Genomic DNA, 22,702 nt, shown 5'->3' on the forward strand with positions numbered 1-22,702 from the left:
CAACCTAAACCTTATGATACAATGATCACTGTCCCCTAAATATTTCCCTACTGACATTTAATCCCAGTTGGCCTACCTCATTCCCAAGAACCAGGTCTAGCAATGCCTCCTTTCTCAGACTGGAAACATACTGCTGTAGAAAATTCTCATGAACACACTTACGAATTCTTATGCCTCTTTGTAAATTCCTTGAAATTTTGTTCTTATACGTCTTTCTCACTATTTGATCTATACCAAGCAATATAATTGAACCTTTTTTGTTCCTTAGCTCTAGCCAAATAGATTTTGTCCTTGTCCCTTTCCTCCCTCTCCGGCAATGCATTGTTCTCGTTAATCAATACTGCCACTCACCGCCCCCTTTCCTTCCTTTCCTGAACACCTTGTATCCAGGAATGTTTAATACCTAGTTCTGCTCTTCTTTGGGCCAGGTCTCCGTTAATGCCACAACATTATTTTTCTATGTGACTATATGTGTCTGCAATTCCCCAATCTTATTTACCACACTCTGCATATTCACACACATGCACTGTAACCCTAATTTGACTTTATTATATTCCCTTTACTCTGATCCCACCTAATACCATACCATTTCCTACTCTATTACTATCTGTCTTTCCCAATATTCTTTGCACCTTGTATCCCTCTCTAGTATTGCCTCCTCACTCCCACACCCCTGCCAAATTCGTTTAAGCCAATCACAGAATTGTTACAGCACAGAAGGAGGCCATTCAGCCCATCATGTCTGCACCAGCTCTCCAAATGGGCATTATGACTTAGTGCCACTCTCCTGCCTTTTCCCCATACCTTTGCACATTATTTCTATTCAAATAATCATCCAACGTCCTCTTGAATGCCTCAGTTGAACCAGCCTCCACCACACTTCCAGGCCGTGCATTCCAGATGCGAACCACTCGCTGTGTGAAAAAGTTTTTTCTCACATCACATTTGCTTCTTACACAAATCACTTTAAATCTGTGCCCTCTTGTTCTCAATCCTTTTATGAGCGGGGACAGTTTCTCCCTATCTACTCTGTCCAGCCCCCTCACGATGCCTCCCCAGTTCCCGTAAAATTTCAGACAGGTTGAGGATGGGCAGGAAGGCCACCTGCTGGATTTTACATGCCCCCTCCCAAAGCCTTAGACATGCCGGTGAGAAGTCTAAAATCCAGCCCCATGAGCCTGTGGGTCCCCTTTTGAAGAGCATAGATGAACCATTGCAAATTTATCATTTGGTAATGCACAAATAAATTTCCAAAAAAAAGTACAGGCTATATTAATTATGGGGCTATTGGCAAATAGTTTTAAAAAGAGTAGAAACATACAGATCAGATCTTCTCCAAACTGGTGCTGTCCAATGTGTTCAAACAATGACGACAAGACTGGCAGCAGCGCCACTGTGGTGTAATTGATGATCTGGGTCACTCCCTTTGGTTGCATCCTCGTGTGAGTGAACTGACCCAGTTTAAGGTTTTCAATGGTTTTTTCCAAATCCTCTGCTGCGTTTTCAAAGAAGGCCCGTAAAGCCAACTTAACAGACTCCAGGCCGGTTTTCATCACCGTTCTACTTAAAACAAGACAATCATTTAGAGGTGGGTCAACAGGAGTCCAAGCTTGCTGAGTGGCAAAACTTCCCCCCCATTAAATGGGAGGGCAGAAGGGGCTGACGTAGGATTACCAGCCATTGGCGGGATGTCGATTAGGTTCATTAATCAGCCAATTGACAACTATAACCCCCGAGTTCACCACAATTTAGCTGTGGCTCAGGGATTAAACGGAGGCCACATGGCTTTCCCATGCCCTCAGAAGGCCTCCCAGTAAACCCTTTCAGGTTTGCCAGCGGACTTCCTTGAGGTCCCTCATTATCATGGAACTCTGTGCTCAATCAAGGGACGTGGCGTCGGGAAGGGCGAGCCTGCTGAAAGCCACCCCGACAACACCCCCAGCAACCCCACTCCGTGACGCCCGTTCCGACATCACTCACATTTGGGTCTGGGATCCCACGATGATCCTTGGTGGGTGCATTGCTGCCACCGCTGGTTCTGACGACACGAGGAGCTGATTGGCCAGCAGCTCTCGGCAGGCGAGATTTCCGCCACTGTGTACCTCAAACGCAGGGAAGGCCCCAATGGTGGCCACTTAAGTGCCTGAAGGGCACTTGTGTCTGTCGCGCCTCCTCTACTGATGGAGGTTCCTCACCGGTTCTCCGACTGGTGGCAAGACCCCTGTCAGCCCAACAAAATCCCAGCCTATGTATTTTCCCATCTCCGATTATAATTTTGCTGCACATTAACCCAACAAAACAGCAATGTTAGCAGCTAACATCAAAAAAATAATTATACATTGGAGGTGATCAAATGCCTGGGAGGGGAAAGGGAGATTTCGCAATTTGTCTCACCTTGTCCAATAATCCCACTGAAATTTAATTTCTGCAATTTGAAAATTGCACAAATTCTGTTAAGTTCTTTGCAGTATTATTCATTGATGGTCTGGCATCTAACTTCACAGGGCAGCAATTCCATAAGCATTTGCGCATCGCTGGATTCAAAATATCATTTATCAATCAAATAAAGAGTGCAATTTCACGGAAAGAATTTGCTTTTTAAACTGGTGCCAGACAATCTGCCTGACAGTAACCATTGAGAAGCACATGTGCAATTTGAATGCTTTGCTGAAGGGCATTCATTCAATGCTATTTCTCTCGCTGCCTGAAATTACTACATCCTTTCATTTCTGGATTGCTGGAAACAAAGGAATTAAACAGAAAACGTGTAGGATTGCTTCTAGCAAAAATATCACCCCCCCCCCAGCCATCACACACGATCTGCCTTCTTTTCCACCCAGACACACGCTTTTTGTTGCATCAGGCTCAGGTTCGAATCTGGACACCTTGTAGTATGGTCAGGTGTGGTTTACAATCCAGATGCACACCAAGTTTGCAACCATTTCACATTTCACAACGTCACCTATTTCACATAACATACAATAATTTAGTGTGGTCTGAAGTCTGCTGTGAAGGTCCAGCGGAAGTACTCGGCCCTATCTGACAAGGGACGCGGCAACCAATTTTAACTTGAGACACACAAGAGGGAATCAGCAGGCTGACTGCAATTGTCCATTCCAACAACATCTCTTCGAGGTAGAGAGTAGCTATGCTGGAACTATTGTCACATATTTATCTAAACAACACAGGATTGAATGGTTTACCTGGCATCCAAAGTCTGGCCCAATATATGAAGACAGTTTACAATTGATGTGGCATCATTCCCTGCATTAAAAAATAACATTCATTTACAATTGAGGGGCAAAATGGATTATGCTTTGGGGGACAGTGTAAAACCACCGTCAGCAATGGCAGTACCACTAGTTGCGCGGGAAACAAATAACACTTGCTGTGCAGCAAAATGGAGGCTAATAAGTACCTGGCAAATACCACAATTGAAAAGTCTATACCTTCCGATTTTTACTTACTCGTGCTAGCATGAAGAAGCTTCAGCCATATTGGGAGGGAGACATGCAAGGTGGAGGTCAGTTTTCCCTTTTCTTTTAACCTGATTTATTTTTGTTAAGAAATATTATTTTTGGAAGCAATGCTCCCAGACCAAATTCTTCAGGTCTTTGCCACATATTTACAGAGGTTGCACAGACTATGAAAGGTCTAATTACCTGATTTTAGCTTTATATCAGTGACTGGACCTTCGTGTGCCTCATTATATCCCATAGTTAGATTTTAAGTAGTCTTTTTACATTCAGTCTAGAGTCTTCACCTAAATTTGTGCTTGTACTTTAGAAGGGCAAATCAGGCTCCTTATGGGGAAGTACACAGGTAGGATTACAGTAGGTGTTGCCCAATTCCTTATGTTGAGAATATCTAGTTCATGGTTCATATTAGTATTTCAGGGTTTCATCAGAAACAATTGTTTATACAGACCACAATCCTTTAAAGTTTCTCGACAAATTTCGAGACTGAAGTGCAAGGCTATTCAGGTGAAGCTTATTACAGCAAACATTTAATCTACAGATTATACATGTGGCTGGATGAGAAAATCTAATTGCAGATGCATTGTCGAGAGTTTAAAGCTCAAAGGGAAATTGGACATTTAAAACCTGGACACTGGACTGGAATGGTTTCTGTTGATACCAAGGATTTGTATATATATATTATTATGCTAATGCATGCATCTGGTAATGTAATACTGTGAGTATATAGATAAGCATAGGAGGTAGTGTAAGATGGGTTAAGAAAATGAAGCTGTCTTTTTAAATTTTGACGGTTCATTTCCTCGTAAGGGGTGGGGGGGTGGTGGTGTCACGAAAGTATAATAATTCTCATATTGTTGTGATTTATTGTACAAGTAGGTTAATAGCGGGGTTTGGATAGTTTGTGTGTGTGCGATTTAATTACATCTTCTAGCCAAGCAGACTGCAAGATGAAGTATCAAAAGAAGTAAGGTGTAGAAGTGTCTTTAGTGTGCTAATTACTAAACATGGTTCAAGTCTTAGCATGTAAGGTGTAAAAGGAATTTGCATTTGTAGATAGATGAAGGGGGGATTTGGTTTTCAAAGATATCTCAGTCTGTTTACAAACAGCCATACAAGCAAGCTGAGGAATGTTTTTTTGGGGGGGGTTATTGACAATATAGTGGCAACATAAAAAGCTTTATATTATGAGAAAGGTAAAGTTCCAAAGATATATGGGGTCAATGGAATTTACACATTAAAAGGGGGAAACATGTATAAAGGGGAATGAGGCTATGTGTCAGGGAAGGCATTGTAAGATCTACCAGAAGTGTGAGAAATCTCCAGTATTTGTGCATTAAGCCTGCTGTCTACAGAAGCCAAAGCCAAGAAAAGCCACTTTGAATTCCACCGCCCAGGGTACTGTGCTTAACTTGCTGGAATCTATTTAAAATCTTTTTTTTTTACTGTTGCCTTAATGGGGGTGTAAGTGAAAAACCAGATTAATTAGGGGTTTTATGAGTTATTTTGGAAGTAATTTATAGACCTATGTATGTGTTTGAAATCTTTCTTTTGTTAATAAATGTTTAATTTAGTTTTTTTTTTAAATCTGAAGTCTTGGTGGACTTTTTTTACTTCTGAATTCAGGGCACGCATCTCGAAATAAATACAAATGGCAAAACCGTTGCGATAGCTTGGTCAAGTTTCCCTTATGGATTTGATTCACCTGGCACACAACATCTGCCGCGTCATAACACTTAACTCATTTTTGCTTTGTTTAATTCATTCTATGTACAATAAAGTCGGTGTTTTGTTTAAAAAAAAAGAAATTTTGTTGCGTTTTTCTATTGGGTAAATTGAGGTCTTCGGATTTCTATTTAAATGTTAACGCCTCTAACTCACCATAACTTTAGCAGAAGATCTGGGGGAAACCCCTGAGACATGGCGTAAATGGAAGTTCACAATGTCTCCCCAAGGTTTCTAAATAAATTACGGTGTGAGGGTGTAAAAATTCCAGGTGATGGTATTCTACATTGTGGCGTAATTCCGAACGTTATAAAAGGCCATACCTATACATTTACTAGTGGCTCTCCCTTGCCATTCATTACCATGTTTTATGTGTTTAGAGGGCACCTGGGGGTATCCATTTTCTATAGGCCTTCCTACAGCTATAATATCACTATTTTCACCTAGTAAATCATTATTAGCAGGGCCTCTGGCCATTACTTTAATATGTCTGATCCACAATCAATCATTTTGGACAGCCTTAGTTTAGAGGCGGAAGGGATGCACTATCATGCATAACTCACAATAATTGTTGTTTGCTGAATATGTATACCAAATTAAACAGAAGACTTTATTAGCACAAATATTTGAAAGACTGTAACACACGACAGGTGTCACTGATGTACGAAAAAAAAATGCTTTTATCCATGGGACAGATAAAATGTCATGCTTTCTGTATGAATAGTTAAATGATGAATTTTAGATACTCCAGATTTTAAGGAACCACAGCAGGCAAGCAGGCTAAAGATCAATAACCAAAACTGACGGTGATGGAACCAGGGGCAAGGCACCATACCTACAGGAAGTGTCGGATTTACTGGCAGGACAGGAAATAGAGGAAAGGAGACTGGCATCCCTACGAGCCAAACACACGACATGCTAAACTGGCCGTGCAAAAGGGCAAAGCACAAAATCAAAACATGTACAGGTTGAGAAAACAATATGGTGCCATGCTTCAGTCGTTTATGCTTTAGCTTACCAAACAGTGATATCCTATGTCTGACAAGCACTCCAAGTTTGCAGAAGAGGCTGAAGTGGAGAGAAGGAAGAATAGAGGGGAAATAAAACAGAAAAAGGAAACGGCTGAAATAAAAGCCTGTCGATTAATGTGACATCATGAAGAAATAAGTCTTTAAAAATAAAGTCATAACTACACAGCGTGGGACCATTATGGAGCTCTAGGGACATGTTACTATCTAGATTATTAGTCTGTAAAACAAAATTGTCTAATATATGCAAAGCCAAGAGCAAAGCTTTTATTAAAATGAAAAAGAAGCTTCTGTATGTTAATAAAAATAAAAGTTAATTAAAGCAAAGGAGCACTTGTTGTTTTGCTATGAAGTCAGTCAAATTTCAAACAAAGTGCACAGTAAAATTTGATCAGATACATAGTGACTTTAGAACTGGTATAAATTATTCCTTTAAAATCTCTTCCCAAACCACACATTAGCCTTAATCCCTAACAGCCTTTAGATTCTCTGCACTCTCATCACACATCATTCTCTGACTGAGAGCCTGGGAATGTGACCTGCTCCAAGCCCTCGGCCATCATCCTACATAATCAGATGCAAGGGGGAATGCCAACTGAGGCAGAACAACTTGATCTCCAGTTGGCCCAGGAGAAGTGCTCGACCTTTCTCTGCACCCCTCTTTGATGATCTGCCCAAGATCAAAATTTCATTTGCAATGTGAACCAAAGCTGAACCCCTGTGGAGAACAGTACACGAACACATTCATAAATACTATGTGAAAAAAAGCTTCTTCTCCTGGCTGGGAGATCTTTACTTTTATTGATTAAAGATATTTCATGTTGAATTGGTTTTCTGAATATATATTTAAAATATCGATTCTTTTTCCTCCTTGTATATTACAACAAGGATTGTAGACATCAAATGTTAATGTTCTAAAAGCCAGACCATTTAATTTGAAAAAAAATCTGCAGTTTTTTTTCCCCCAAAAGTAGAAGAAACATATTTTCCACGTTATTCATCACATTTACCTATTTTTCTTATATCATTTCTTCTGTTGAAATTATTCAGCATTTACCAGGTTTTCTCAATAGGTGGCACTCTAATCACAGGGTAAGTTAACTATAGGCCTGTATCAGCGCTCTTGGAAATGTAGGTGCCGAAATTGCAAATTGTGATGTTAGTAAAGAAAATATTTATACGTTCATTTCAAATTCTTTCATCCATATTTAACAAATTGTTAGCCCATGTAATATAAACAGGTTCATAGCTTTGTTCAAATAATGGGCAAAAGAAGTTGATGCAAATATATTAATGCTTTGTTCTTAATAATGTACAGTGCAATATCAATCCATAATGTGGATTGTTCTTTTATGCTAACTGTGATATTTTGTCAGGATAAATATTAATAAGTTTACTATTAAAAAAATCTGGAGAAGAAACACAAATACAGATGCTCTTTTTAAATACCCCTCATAAGTGATTAGTATTTAAATAAAGCGATGGATTCACCACAGTAATACCTTCTAAAACTAGCTAAAGAGTATCTGGCCCCCAGAAATTAGTGGAGGCTGGGTCATTGAATTTATTCAAGGTTCAGTTGGATAGATTCTTGAAAGACAATGGAGTCAAGGGTTATGGGGGGCAGACAGTAAAGTGAAGTTTTTGAATGGCTCCAAGGGATTTGTTGCCTGATCTTGTCAACAAAATCAGTCATAAATTATATATTGTTCATTTTTGTTTAACTTATATAATATTGCAAAAAAACAAAATTGCCATATTCTTCCATTCTCACTGATAATTTTCCTGTTATCTTGCACTCTATCATCCTCAGCCAACAGGGAAACCAGGTACAGGTGACCTACTTACCTGGCTCTGTGAACAACACTCTATGATTTTCAATTTTTGCTCTTGTGAAGCACCGTGGAACATTTTTACGACGGTAATTGCATTAGATAATTGTGTATTGTGGCATGATTGTTAAGAGTGGGCTTTATCCTTACAGTATTGGTTTAACAATCTAGAGGTTGTACATACATATTTCCATCAGAGCAAGTTTTCAAGTTCAATTCAATAAATATGGTCATTTGTGAGCTGTCCCAGAAAGCTGCTGAATTATTTTAAAAATCCATTTGGTTTAACAACATCCTTTAGGGGAGGAACCTCCTCAGTCTGGCCCACATCCATTCAACACTCTGTGGATGTCTCTTAACACTCCCAGGGCAGCTATGGCACGAAATACTGGGGCACCATTTCACATGTACCAGGAGACAATTCTCCGTATGTTAGCCTTGACAATGTGCGACTGGGAGCTTTTTGATCAAAGTAGAAATCATGGCTGAGTCCAGTCCTCTTTACAATTATCATCCAGGTAGGTACCTTCCCAGCAAGAATCACTGGAGAACATTCAGAAGTAGGAACCCTGACTGATTCCTTTCTCTCGCTAGCCTGGAGGTGTTGAGGTCAATGGGTAACCTCAGCAATCCCGACTTTGCTTGACAGGAGGATGGGTCAGAGTATGAGATATTACCTAATTGTGACCCATGCTCCCTTTAAGTGAAGCTCCTACTTGGAAGCACTTATCTTCAGGTGCAGTGCTCCTAAGAAACCCTTGGTAAGGCTAACAAACTCAGTGCACGTCAAATAGTAAGATGGGGCTTTTCTAGACTGTCTTGCCCAGGATTTACACTGAGCAACATTTTGGTTACTTTATATTGTCGTAGGATAGTAACAGCACAGGTGGAGGCCATTCGGCCCATCAGGTCCATGCAGCTGTAGGCAAGAGCATGTAAGCTAGTCCCATTTCCCCACCCTTTCCCCGGCGCCCTTCATTTTTTTTTTCTCTTCAGTTACTTATCCAATTCCCTTTTAAAAGCCAAGCCTGAATCCCTTTTCAGGCAGTGCATTCCAGATCTTAACCATGCGCTGCGCAAAATACATTTTTCCTCATGTTCTTCTGCCAATCTTAAATTGGCGTCCTCTGGTTCTCGACCTTTTCACCAATGCAAACAGTTTCTCTCTACCTTCTTCCCTCAAGGGATCTAGATGAAGAAGGTAGAGAGACAACACATAGTGTTGAATGGATGTGGACCAGACTGAGGAGGTTCCTTCCCGAAAGGATGTTGTTAAACCAAATGGATTCTTAAAATAATCCACTTTATTTGCTCTCAACCTTTTCCCTTTTCTAAGGAGGCCAGTGGATTGGGTGATTTTGCCACGTGTCAGCTGCTGTTTGATTGAAACCTTAGCTAAAATCCTATCGTCACTTTTGCCTTCCAGAAGTGAGGAGAAGGCCCATCTCCAAGTAAACGAACTTAGGAAGGGATCTGTAAAGATGCACAGATAATGAGAAACATTGGGGGTGCTTTGCCTTAACAGCGCCCACGTTTCGGCTGGCCAAGAAGACTGCTAGGTAAGACGGAAGGCTGAGCACCTTTCACACAAGCTAAAAACAGGATCAAACCCAGTTTCTCTATTTAGCACGAACAAAAATCGAGTCAAAACTGTACCACATCAGGCTGGACCTGTGATCAGTTGGTTTAGTTAGTACAATGATTAAATGTTGCAATGTAGCTCTGCAATTAAGAAATTGAGTATTATCTGGCTTTTCCTACATTAAAATGACTTTCCTCCTTGCTGTAATAATAAGTAAATCATACTGAAAAGTGTGACACATGATTTCCCACTACTCGCTACGAAAAAGAGCACTCAAACATTACCTTGTTACCATCTCCTTTTCCTTGTTTGATGCATGACCTCCACTGCTGAGAGGGCTACTTGCAGTAGACAGGAAATACAGGCGATGGTTCTTAAAATATTGATCAATTAAAGGAAGAACAACCTGTAAAAATGAACAACATTCAGTGTGCACATCACTCAAGGTAAATGTTCATCAGCTGTTTAACTAGAGGATAAAAGACCAAGAGCCACCTAGCTCACCTAGCATCTTGGTGGTCACCTGATGCAACAATAACAGAGTTGTTGACTAATATTACCAGTCAAATCTTTATCAATTACTCTACAACAGACCCAAACATGGTGTTATGATCCCAGCTGATGTCACTACTGGCAAGTCAGATCTCAGAGTGGAACCCTGGATTGATAGATCCTAACTTATTTTTTGTTTAGAAACATGGAGGACGCCTACTGAACAGAGTGGCAGAGTCTGTTGATGTATTTTTAACAAAGGAATAAAACATTTATTAAACAAGAAAAGATGAACTATATTACACTACTCCTTCACCCACAACCATACCTTTACAAATATATACAGATTTATAAGAATAACATGGATTTTGTAACTTATATCCTAATGTTCACAGTAAGCTTACCGTCCATGTAAAGCAATAGGCGACCTGTGATCGGATACACGACACTCCAAGATCAAGTGACAGATGCCACCCAAAGCAGATGCTATGCTGTGTCTAAAAAATCAGGGGGACCCACCCTTGATCCCAACAGCTGCCCTGCAGTAATTTATTACTGCGAGCAGCAATAATTGCTTTAAGGCAAAACTTCTGCTCCAGCCGGTGGTCTCAATAAGGGCAGTGAGGGGGAGGGGGTGTGGGGACCAGGTTCAGGAGGCAGAGGGTTAAGGGTGTGCGAGGGGGTGGGGGGGGGGGGGGAATGACCTTTGGAGGGGCTTCCTCCAATGGACCCAGAGATAAAATACAGGCAGCGGCAGGTTGAAACCCATGGCCAGGGTGGGGTGGGGTGGGGTGGGGCAGGGTGGGGTGTGGGGAGGGTTGGGCCTTCAAATCCACCGGCAGGGAAGCATGAAAAGCAGCTCAAAAATTATTGTTCCACCCCACTTTACACATTCATTTCTCACAAATATTTCATCAGTTTAAAAGTTTGTACCTTAGCAAAGAACTTGACTTCCTGCTCATGCAGAAACTTTTCTCCTTTACTTGTGGAACAAAGATCTAGAAGCAAGGATAAGACAACATTGACAATAATGGGAGTGAAACATGCATCACCCATTAAAAACGTAACAAAGCATTATAATTTTGAATGTTGACTGGTGCAACTAATGTATGCTGCACTGGGATGTGGCACAAATAGAAACATTCTAATAATTCAAGAACAGGCAATGTGACTGGTGCATGAGCAGCACTCTCCATTGTGCCAGAAAAAACAAAATGCAGATTCACATTTTCTACAAAAAATTACATTCACGTTTCCTACAAAAAAATTACATTTGCTGTGAGTGTCACGAATGGCTAAGTTGGCAGCACTTTCCGCTCCCTAGTCAGAAGGCTGTGGGTCCAAGTCCCTTTGCAGTGACTATAGCAAAGAAATCTAGGCGCCAGCATTCCAGTGCAGTACTGAGGGAGTGCTGCTCTGTTGGAGGTGCCTTCTTTCGGATGAGACATTAAACCAAGGTTCCATCTGTCCGGTCTGCTGGATGTAAAAACTTGGTTTCCAGTCAAAGGGAGAATGGAAGCAAATAGGGGATCCCATTTCTGTAATGTGGTATACCGCCCCCTCCAATGAAGTTGGAACAGAATTTACCATATGGTGAGTCATCATGAGATGTTGTATCAAGTTTTATGGAAATTCTTGGAAAGAACCAATACCATGGTAGATGAGGAAGAAATTGCTAGTTTCTGTGAGGATCCAGGGAATCAAACAAAACCGCACTCTCATAGGTGGGTACGATGAGGTTTGGTTAATGACACTGCAACTCATTTTAATACCAGGATATCACTTGTAAATAGCTTAGGTTTGGCTAGTTTAGACCAGTTGATGAAAATTGGCATTACCATCGCTGAATCCCCCACTATCAACATACCATTGACCAGAAACTGAACTGCACTAGCCACATAAGTACTGTGGCTACAAGAGCAGGTCAGAGGCTAAGAATCCTGCAGTGAGTAACTCACCTCCTGACCTCCAAAGCCTGTCCACCATCTACAAGGCACAAGTCAGGAGTGTGATGGAATACTCTCCACTTGCCTGCATGAGAGCAATTCCAACAACACTCAAGAAGCTGGGCACCATCCAGGACAAAGCAGCCCACTTGATTGGCACCCCATCCACAAACATTCACTCCCTCCACCACCGACGCACAGTGGCAGCAGTGTGTACCATCTACAAGATGCACTACAGCAAGCCACCAAGCCTCTTTAATTAGCATCTTCCAAAACCGCAATTGTTACCATTTAGAATGACAAGGGCAGCAGATACATGGGAACACCACCACCTGGAAGTTCCCCTCCAAGTCACTCACCATCCTGACTTGGAAATATCTCTCAATTCCTTCACTGTTGCTGTGTCAAAATCCTGGAACTCCCTCACTAACTGCACTGTGGGTGTACCTATGCCACATGGACTGCAGTGGTTCAAGAAGGCAGTGCACCACCACCTTCTCAAGGGCAATAAGGGATGTGCAATAATGCTGGCCTAGCCAGTAATGCCATATCCCATGAAGGAATAATTTAAAAAAATAGATTAAGGGAAATATTATACGTTGCATGATGTAGAACAGGGAGAATTAGAGGAAGATTAGACTATGACTATTCATTCATATGATGGGGTGGGAAAGTGGGATAAACATGCTCACCAAATTTTGAAAGAAGCAAAAATGACTCTGTGGGAGCTGCTGAAAATGATGTATGTGTAATGTATGGTTCTAGTTTAGTAGAACAGGCCCGAAACACCTTCAGAAAATTGCAGAAGGGAAATTACTCTCTTGGGTAACTGGCAAACATCTGAGGGGTATGTCAATCGACCAATCTACCAATTTACCATCGATATTTGCAAAATCTGGGGGCTGGTGCAGGTATACCCGGTGAAACATGAGTGCCATCTGGTAAATAGTGATCCAAAGCAATAGGATTGGTTCTGTACTACCCTATTTTGAGGGAGGAGGAGAAGCCCAATCCCCTTTTTAGGATTGAGAATATTGGCATAGTAGGGCAGGGTCACATGTCATCATATGACCAACACCCAAAACATGTGCCACAAGTAGATGAGATCAATTGGGTGGCCCCGACCAAACAGGATGTGTTCAGAGGGGGAATGCCTTTGTTTCCTCATTTGGCATAACCGAATATGTGGCCCCAGTCTATGGGATCACCTGGGATAGGATGGGGCCCAATTGCACCATGATGGTAATCAGGGGAGAACAGTTTCTGGTGCGTTTAACATATGCAGGTGAAGGTGAATATTGTGTCACAACCACATCCCAGAAATACCAGCATGGGAACCTGGACCTGCCCCATTAATGATGGGGCATTTTATTTTACCCTGGCACTACCTATTAGACTGGGGATGCGGGTATGATTGAAGGTTGATGCTCATGAACAGGTGCATATCTTTGTAAAGGATGATATAAAGGAACAGTTATACCATTATGTCACCAGATTTGGGTATGACATTTCCACCACTACCTAAACAGTTGCAGAAACTCTGACGGAAAATTAGTGCATCCAACCATCACCTTTACAACCTTCAACAGCAGAACGGGAAGACTCGAGAGGAAATGCAGGTCATTGGCGATGACAGTAAATGATGGGACTTTGGACTGAGTATCGAAGTACACTAATGGGTCAGGGTCATCTCCCACACACTGGTACTGGAGCAGTTGGCTATCATGCTGTATTTGTTATCTTTTGTGCCAACAGAGGTGACACCAGAGAACTCGTTGACTGGAACGGTTTTTACTACCACACCTGAAGGACTCGGAAGAGAAAGAAACTCAAGCATGAGTGACAGGAGGATTCTGACCAACCACCAGTCACTAAGGGTGAACTTATAAATATGGAGTGAAATGGCTATGTAACTGATCAATTTTCGGCTATATGCCATGACTACAGTTATGTCTGCTATGCTATGAGAATGTACATAAGGCATGAAATATTAAGTCGAAGTGGCCACTGTTGAATTTTCTAGCTTGATCTTTGTGGCAACACAGGGTTAAGGGAGTGAAAAATAGTAAGGGAAACCTGGGCAATTCATTCTGCAAGCAAACAAGAAATCAGTATGAAATGTCCTGTGTACTTCATTCATGAGTCAGGATATAGGCAATAAAATGGCCAAAAGTATGTATTTATAAGAATTTAGGTGCGAGGTCTGTCCTTACTGTAAAAATTCTAATGATACAAATATCTATGATAATTGAAACACTGGAAGGATGAATCTCGTTAAGGGAATCTTGTAGCTTTTTCTTGTCCCATGGTCATCATTACGGTTAGGGGAGCGAGGAACCTTGAAACTGTGTGATGGAAGATACTTGGATGATGCTTATCAGAAATGGGGAAAGCTACATCTTTTTGGGAGTTTTGTAACAGTCAAAAAGGGCATTTTGAAACAGTGCATAGGGACTCTGTTCATGAGGAGCAGCATCGCCCTTCAGCGCTCACAGAGCTGACCATGCAGGGAGTAACCAATCCCTGATCACCACAAGTTCTGAACACATGATCAGAGGGGTATAAGAATGGCATCCTTCCATTGTTCCTCGCTGTACAGCCAGACATTAGCCAACACGTCAGAAGTTGTATTTTTTCTCCTGGACATCTAACCTGCGCTCCAGTTATGAAGAGAGACTAGAAGGGGCCAGCTAAGCTGGGTGGCTTATGAGTATTGTTCAGGGAACATGTAACCCTTTAGTCTCCTGGTTGAGTTAAAGCAGGGAGCTGGAGCGGAGGCACCAGTTTTACGCGGTTGAGTTAAAGACAGAATGCCTGGGTGAAACAGGCCAGTTTTTCTGTGGGTTATGTAAAGAGATTAAAGGGCAAGGCTGAGGACTGTGTGGAAGATTCAGCTTTGTGGATATCATCCAAACAATTGGATGTGTAAACCTTTGATCTTATAGTTTAAAGTACGACAGGCCAGTTTTACTGTGGATTGGGAAGATTCAGCTTCTGGGGTATGTATAAAATGAGGACACAACGGAACTGAAAAAAGTCAGTTTGTGAGTTTTGTTTTTCATTGATAGGTCTTGCATTGTGTTATTAATTTGTTCATCAGCTATCAGTGTGCCATTCATATCCTTGCAATTTTGAAACAAAATTCAATAAAGTTAGCTTGAGAATTTTGTAATCTGGTGTCTTTGCCAATGTCATTATTTATTCTATTCAAGTCTAAATCCTTGTAACAGTTCACATGTTACACGTACATTTTAAAAAAATTATTTATTCATTCAGCGTTGCTGGCTAGGCCAGGATTTATTGCCCTTGAGAAGGTGGTGGGGTGCCATATTCTTGAACTGCTGCACCCACGTAGGTAACACCCGCGGTGCTGCTGGGCAGGGAGCTCCAGGATTTTGACCCATTGGCAGTGAAGGAACGGCAATACTGTTCCAAGTCAGGATGGTGAGTGGCTTGGAGAGGAATTTGTAGGTGGTCTTTCAAGGTGGTAGAGGTCATGGGTTTGGAAGGTGCTGTCGAAGGAGTCTTGCAGTGCATCTTGTAGATGGTACACACTGCTGCCACTGTGCATCGGTGGTGGAGGAAATGAATGTTTAAGGTGGTGGATGGGGTGCCAATCAAGAGGGTTGCTTTGTCCTGGGTGCTGTCGAGGTTCCTGAATGTTTTTGGAGCTGCTGTCATCCAAGCAAGTGGAGAGCATTCCATCACACTCCTGACTTTGGGGGTGGTCAGGAAGTGAGTTACTCTCTGCAGAATTGCCAGCCTCTGACCTGCTCTTTTAGCCACTGTATTTAAAGGAATGGTCCAGTTCACTTTCTGGTCAATGGTAACCCCCAGGGTATTGATAATGGAGGATTTGGTGATGGTAATGCCATTGAACATCAAGGGGAGATGGTTAGATTCTCTCTTGTTGGAGATGGTCATTGCCTAGTACTTGTTTGGCATGAATGTTACTTGCCACTTATTAGCCTAAGCCTGAATATTGTCCAGCATATGGACACGGACTGCTTCAGTATCTGAGGAGTTGCGAATGGTGCTAAATATTGTGCAATCATCTGCAAACATCCCCACTTCTGACCATAAGATGGAGGGAGGGTTATTGATGAAGCAGCTGAAGATGGTTGGGCCTAGGACACAACCCTGAGGAACTCCTGAAGTGATATCCTGGGACTCGGATGATTGACCTCTAACAACCACAACCATCATCCTTTGTGCCGGATATGACTCCAAACAGTGGAGAGTTATCCACCCCCCACCGATTCCCATTGACTTCAATTTTGCCAGGGCACCTTGATGCCACACTCTGTCAAATACTGCCTTGACGTCAACGGTAGTCATTCTCACCTCACCTCAAGTTCAGCTTTTTGTCCATGTTTGGATCAAGGCTATAATGAGGTCAGGAGCTGAGTGACCCTGGCGGAACCCAAACTGAGCAGGTTATTGTTGGCTAGGTGCTGCTTGATAGCAGTGTCAATGGCCCTTTCCATCACTTTGCTGATGATTGAGAGTAGATTGATGGGTGATAATTGGCCAGTTTGGAATTGTCCTGCTTTTTATAGACAGGACACAACCTGGGCAATTTTGCACATTGCTGGTTAATTGTCAGTGCTGGAGCTGTACTGGAACAGCTTGGCTAGGGACACGGCTAGTTCTGGAGCACAAGTCTTCAATACTATTGCCGGAATGTTGTCAGGCCCATAGTCTTTGCAGTATCCAGTGCCTTCAGCTGTTTCTTGATATAATGAGGAGTGTATCAAATTGGCTGAAGGCTGGCATCTGTGATGCTGGGGAACTCAGGTGGAGGCCGAGATAGATCATCCCATAGCACTTACGGCTAAGTTGGTTACAAAGAATGACAAAAGTGACTATATTTCAAAAAGTACTTAATTAATTGTAAAGCACTCGAAACATCCAATGGTCATGAAAGGGGCAATATGAATCCAAGTCCTTCTTTTTTCCCTATTTGAAGAAGAGCTGGGGAATTATCCCCAATGCCCTACATTTATCCTACAATCAAAATCACAAAAATAGATTATCTGGTTTGTGTCATATTGTTATTTGTGGGAGCTTGCTGTGCACAAATTGGTGGCTGCATTTCCCACGTTACAACAGTAACTGCACATCAAAAGTACTTAATTGGCTTAAAAAGGTCATGAAAAGCAATATCTAAATACAAGTTATTCTTTTATATTTTTATAAAGGCACTTTTTTTCTTTGCTGCCATAATCACCCATCTCTCTAGATCTATAAAGCATCATCTCTGAATGGGGAGGGAGAGGTGGGGGAAAGAATATGATTGCATGAACAGCATTGGCTTGCGCTATTTTAAACCAGATGATAAGCTATTTAAAATTAAGGCTCGTTGTGATTCTTCCTTCCAAAGTGGCTTCTATGATCGAGCAGCTGAGGCAGAGATTCACTGTGTGGAGGTAGATAGGTCATCCAGCTACTTGTTGCAGTGTCTGGCGTCCCCAACATAGTCAAGTGAGGCATTGTTTTAAATTGTTTTCTAGTGGGTTTTGCCATCCTGTTTGACTTCCTACGCCATATTCTAACTGGCATGAGGAAAATTGCACAACATTTAAAAAAATACTTAAATCAGTCACTTAGCACAGCACAGAGTCTACAGCACTGGAACAGGCCACTCAGCCCAACCAGTCCTCACCAGCGTTAATGCTCCACATGAGTCCTCCCACTATTATTCATTCAAACTAAGTAAGCTGGCTTATCAAGAATTCTAGATCTTACAAAATGCAAACACGGGGAATAACAAGCAAACGTGGCATCCAAAATATCTGAACCGGACATGTTAATTGTATGTAAATATGCACTTTACCAAACTGCAGTATGTACTCGTGAGCCTGATCAACATATTTGATGAGCTGCTGAAGGAAGCTGTAGGCAAATCGTTTTTCAATGGAAGGTGTATCCAACTCCATCTCTTTTAAACCCCTGGGGGAAAAACAGTCTCGTTAAAATTATTTCTTGTGACAAAACTTCTCGTTTAAAATGTGCTGGGAATCGTATTCATTTCAAAAAAGAGGACCGAAACCAGTTACATTCTTAAGGTTTCTCAATGGGGATTATTCATTTGGAAATTGTCTTCAAACAACAACCAGTTACAGAATTATTTGAAGAAGAAGAAATAGAAAAAAGCAACAAAGCTAAGGGGCTTATCCTCAGATAAAAACAGATAAAAACAAAAAACAAATCTGTTGAAGGGTCGTGAGGACTCGAAACGTCGACTCTTTTCTTCTCCACCGATGCTGCCAGACCTGCTGAGTTTTTCCAGGTAATTCTGTTTTTGTTTTGGGCTTATCCTCATGCTGGTTGCAGGAAACTCCCATTTGAAGCACATGGGAAATTCAAAATGTAAAGACTCAGGAGGTGACAGAATTACACCATCCTTTCCCAACATTTCTCAGCCATCCCACAAGATCAGCACCCTTATCCCACCCACATATAACAGCTATCCAGAGTTGCTTGGCACTAAGCTGCACATGGAGTGAGAAGATTCGCTTAACAACTTTAAAGCAGTTTCTGCCTTGTCCTTTTACACTTGTTCTGTGCGTTTTATTTTTCAGATATTTAGATTTTCATTAGCTTGTGTGGAAAAAGGTGCCATTTTTGTCCACTTAAATATCATTATTAACATCATTATAATGGGAATCACCTTAGCTGACCTATCTGGAAGGCAAGGTGATGCCAGGTGGGTCAGGCTTCACAAGGTGCACTCCATGCCCATGCTCTGCAGCAGCCGATAGCAGTGGCTATTGTTTTGATAGAGAATTACCGCAGGAGGAGATTCCTATTCACAAAAGAAGCTGAGAAAGCAGACACAATGGTGCCACGAAGATATATGCATGTCTAATGAACCGGAATGTAGGATGTTTCTTCACCACTGCTGTCAGTGGTCTTGTACATCCTTCAGAGTGAAGATTTCAAAAGTGAAGGTTCATCACCTGGGGTGTTTGGTAGAATTCTGGCAGGTACGTTGGTGACTGCTAAAACCGATCTCTGCCTGGAAGTTTCTGCTGCAAATAGTCCAGGATATCACAGACGGTTGAGTGTTGGACTAGCTGCTGGCTCAGGATTCCCACTCCTTGTGATTCTTCTCTGCCTTCGATGGGTACTTGCCTTCGAAGGAAGCTACACTGTTTTTTTTATTTGATGGCACCAGGTGCAGCAATCCTGGGTGAGCTTCTCCCAGGACTCACACTTGATATCAAAACTTCTAAGCAAAATCCTCAGAGTGTCTTTGTAGTGCTTCCTTTGACCACCATGACAGCATACCCCAGACTCAAGCTCTTGATTGAAGTAAGCGAGTGTCAAATATTCTGGCTGCATGGCCAACCCAACTCAGTTGTGACTGTCTCAATATGTTGTGGATCCTTGGCCTGACAGCTCTAGTGAGCACCTCAGTGTCTGGCATTTTGTCCTGTCATCTGGTCTTCAGAAGCTTCTGAAGGAAACTCAAGTGAAAGTGGTTGAGCTTCTTGGCATGAGGCTGGTACACAGCCCAAGTCTCGCTTACAACATCATGGGCAGGACTATTGCTCTATAGATTTTCAGTTTGGTCGGCAGACTTATTCCACTTTGTTCCCAGATCGATGTTCAAAGCCTGCCAAAGACTACACTTAATTAGGCAATTCTTGTATGTGCCTTGTCATCAATATGGAGTGCCGAGGGAGTACGCTGCCAAGATGAGTGCACTTATCCTGATAGGTTCTGGTCATGGACTGAAGACCAGCTCGAGATAGGGCTTTCCTGGTGCAAGGTGGTACATTACTTCAGATTTCTCTGTGCTGATTGTAAGGCTGAAGTTGTCACATGGATTGGAGAATAAGCCCATGCTACATTGCATGTCCAGCTCTGAAGCGGCAGCACAGTCATCAACTATCGGAAAATTGCAAAGCATGTCCTTGGCCACCTTGGTCTTTGTCCAGATGGAGCAGCTTCCCATCCATGTGATAGCTGATTTTGATGCCAGAATTGCCATCATGGAAGGCATTGCTGAGCATGGCAGAGAGAAACGTGCTGAATAGGGCTGGCACTAGCACTCAGCCCTGTTTAACTCCATTAGGGATTGGGAAAGGGTCAGAAGACTCACTGTTATTCAGGACATGCAGGAGCATACTATCATGGAACTGTCAAACCATTGTGATGAATTTCTCCATTACCTTCCAAAGGCCCTCACTGCTGACTTTGTCAAAGGCCTAGATCAGATCAACAAATGCAAGGTGGAGGTCAATGTTCTATTCTTGGCATTTCTTCTGGAGCTGTCCAACTGCAAACACCATATCAGTGATTCCTCGAACTTTTCTAAAATCACACTGACTCTCTGGCAGCAGATCCTGGTCAAGATGTTGTACTTAGCAGTTCAGAAAATTCTGGCAAAGATTATGCTGGTGATGGGGAGGAGTGAGATTCCTCTATGATTGTCGCAAGATTGGCAAGTTCCTTTCTACTTGTACAGGTGGACAATGGAGGCATCTTTGTATTCTTGCGGGGTAGTTCCTTGCTGAGAGCATTGCTGTCATAACTGCCAGCCCTGATTTTTTTCCGATGACCCCCTTACCACAGCTGGTGACCTGCACCAACTCTCATGTTGAAGTCACCAAAAGTGATTAGCTTGTCTGACTTTGCCACAGTAGCAATCACGGAGTGGAGGTCATCATAGAATTCATCTAAGATGAATGTCTAACTAACAATAATGTGGGATGGTTCTTCAGGAGGACCTGTATCACATTATGCCATGCTGTCAGTGATACTCAATGAAAGACGGCATGTCAGGGTGATCAATAGCCAGCTTAACCTCATTGTTCAGACTGCCACTAACTACACCTGCAGTCATTGCCATATTTACTGGGCAACATCTACAGTGACCAACAAACTAGAGCTGTGCAACCAGCTGCTAAGACATCTGCATCTATCATGTAGCACAGGTCAGCACATCCAGTGATGGTCACCATCGTATGTGGGCACAACTCTTCCTCCGCCTCCTTTCTGGCATTCTATAATACAAACTTAAAGCAATAGTGTAATGAAGGGGAGCAGGCTAGCAACCCTTCCTGCAATCACCTCATGTAGTTCCACTTCACTTCAGCAGCTATGAAACAGGAATCGGGTGCTGGGTTGCCCTGTTGCTGCAGATTCATGCTTGTGCATTTGATTTCCTTTCCCTTTATTTGTGTCCATTTACTTCTAGATCTATGACCTGTTCCAGTTTTCTTTTTGAATAATCTTGGTTAAATTATTGCCTTTATCTCCCTTCAGAAAGAAGCACATTTTCACAGTATAAGTAACCAGAAAGCTCCCAGCACATATCAAGAAAAAGATCCACTGAAACGGGTAACAACCGTAAAGTGAGTGAATTTCCTTAGGGCTTCGTCTGCTCTGTTGCCATAACATTGCAGAAACCCCCCCCTTGTGCGTGTAAACTGAGTTTCCGCTGGAGTTACAGGGTGAAGAGGGCATGAGAGGCTCCGAGGAAATTCCCAGCCAAAATATTTTGGAAATTATTCTTGACCTTATCTAGCTGATGGCATTTTAAAGTCTTGGCATGGTTACTTCAATTTTTTCTAAAAAAAGGAAATCTATTTGTCATTAACACCATTATGTGCCTCACTATTCAGTACAGACTTTCAATATCTGAGATTCATTGAAAACATGCCTCAATTTTCTGAAGAATAAGTAGCTCAGAGCTTGGCTGAAATTTTTTTATTGTTCATGTCTCCCCTTATTTATTCCGGTTTTTGTCAAACTACCCTGATACGTTCTGTTTCTGCTAAAAGACAATAGGCTGGAAAAGTCTGCAGTCTTCACCTGTATCACTTGAAGACCGTACAAGAGGAAGTACATAAGAGGGGACCAGGATGTTCCTTGCTACAAGACTTCTGCTCAATGCCACCTCCCCAACAAAAACTGCATGGCTGGAATGGTAGGCTAGAAAATCATACACTCGGTGGAGTAGGGTGAAAATGCTGTATCACCACATATCATTTTCACAATTTTATATGTAATACACAAACGTGTGCTGTTATTGGTGCTCCCATTAATATAACTTTTACTATTGCCATGTAGTAAGGAGTCAGACTTATATTTTTTTACTTTTTAATATTTTAGTAGCAACACTTGCATTAGTAAATTAGTGGACTGGGTCTAAAGCTATTGTCCTGGTCATACTGGACACTAATACCTTGAGACTGCATAGCCATTGATCTGAAGAAACTTGAGGATTTCCTGCGCTTTCTCTCGGTCTCTGGCTTTCTCCTTCGCTGTCAGCGTATCATAGGGCACCAACAAAGGATGGTTTCCTCCTCCTGAGGGGACAATAGCAACCACTGACATCAAAAATAAGCAGCATTTCATAATAATGTTCTTTGGTCACATTCAGTGGAATTTCACTTCCAGGCTAAGTAGTTGAGGCTAAAACGATGTCAACATTCACGATAGATTAGATAGCTGAATGAAGGGCAATGGGGAGAAAGGGATATGGCAACTGCTGGGGTCAGAATGGCTTAATGTGATTAGAACTATTTGTTCATGTGGACAGCAAGTGCTGACATGGACTGACTGGGCCACATGGCTTATTTCTACGTTGTAACCTTTGTGTAGGTAA

At 42.1% G+C, this 22,702-nt stretch overlaps 1 protein-coding gene across 1 annotated transcript in view; it reads right to left on the reverse strand.

Moving 5' to 3' along the window:
- Positions 1–22,702, reverse strand: part of ryr2a (ryanodine receptor 2a (cardiac)) — a 794,383-nt gene that overhangs the window by 164,446 nt on the left and 607,235 nt on the right. The window contains exons 58-64 of the mRNA XM_078557297.1: positions 22,280–22,403; positions 17,918–18,033; positions 11,069–11,133; positions 9,928–10,049; positions 6,220–6,269; positions 3,204–3,264; positions 1,322–1,560 (exon numbers count right to left, since the gene is read on the reverse strand). Of these exons, the coding sequence (XP_078413423.1) occupies positions 1,322–1,560; positions 3,204–3,264; positions 6,220–6,269; positions 9,928–10,049; positions 11,069–11,133; positions 17,918–18,033; positions 22,280–22,403 (777 nt within the window). The remainder of the gene's footprint in view (positions 1–1,321; positions 1,561–3,203; positions 3,265–6,219; positions 6,270–9,927; positions 10,050–11,068; positions 11,134–17,917; positions 18,034–22,279; positions 22,404–22,702) is intronic.

The sequence above is a fragment of the Cetorhinus maximus genome, chromosome 14 (genome assembly GCF_964194155.1).
Source record: "Cetorhinus maximus chromosome 14, sCetMax3.hap1.1, whole genome shotgun sequence".
NCBI lineage: Eukaryota > Metazoa > Chordata > Chondrichthyes > Lamniformes > Cetorhinidae > Cetorhinus > Cetorhinus maximus.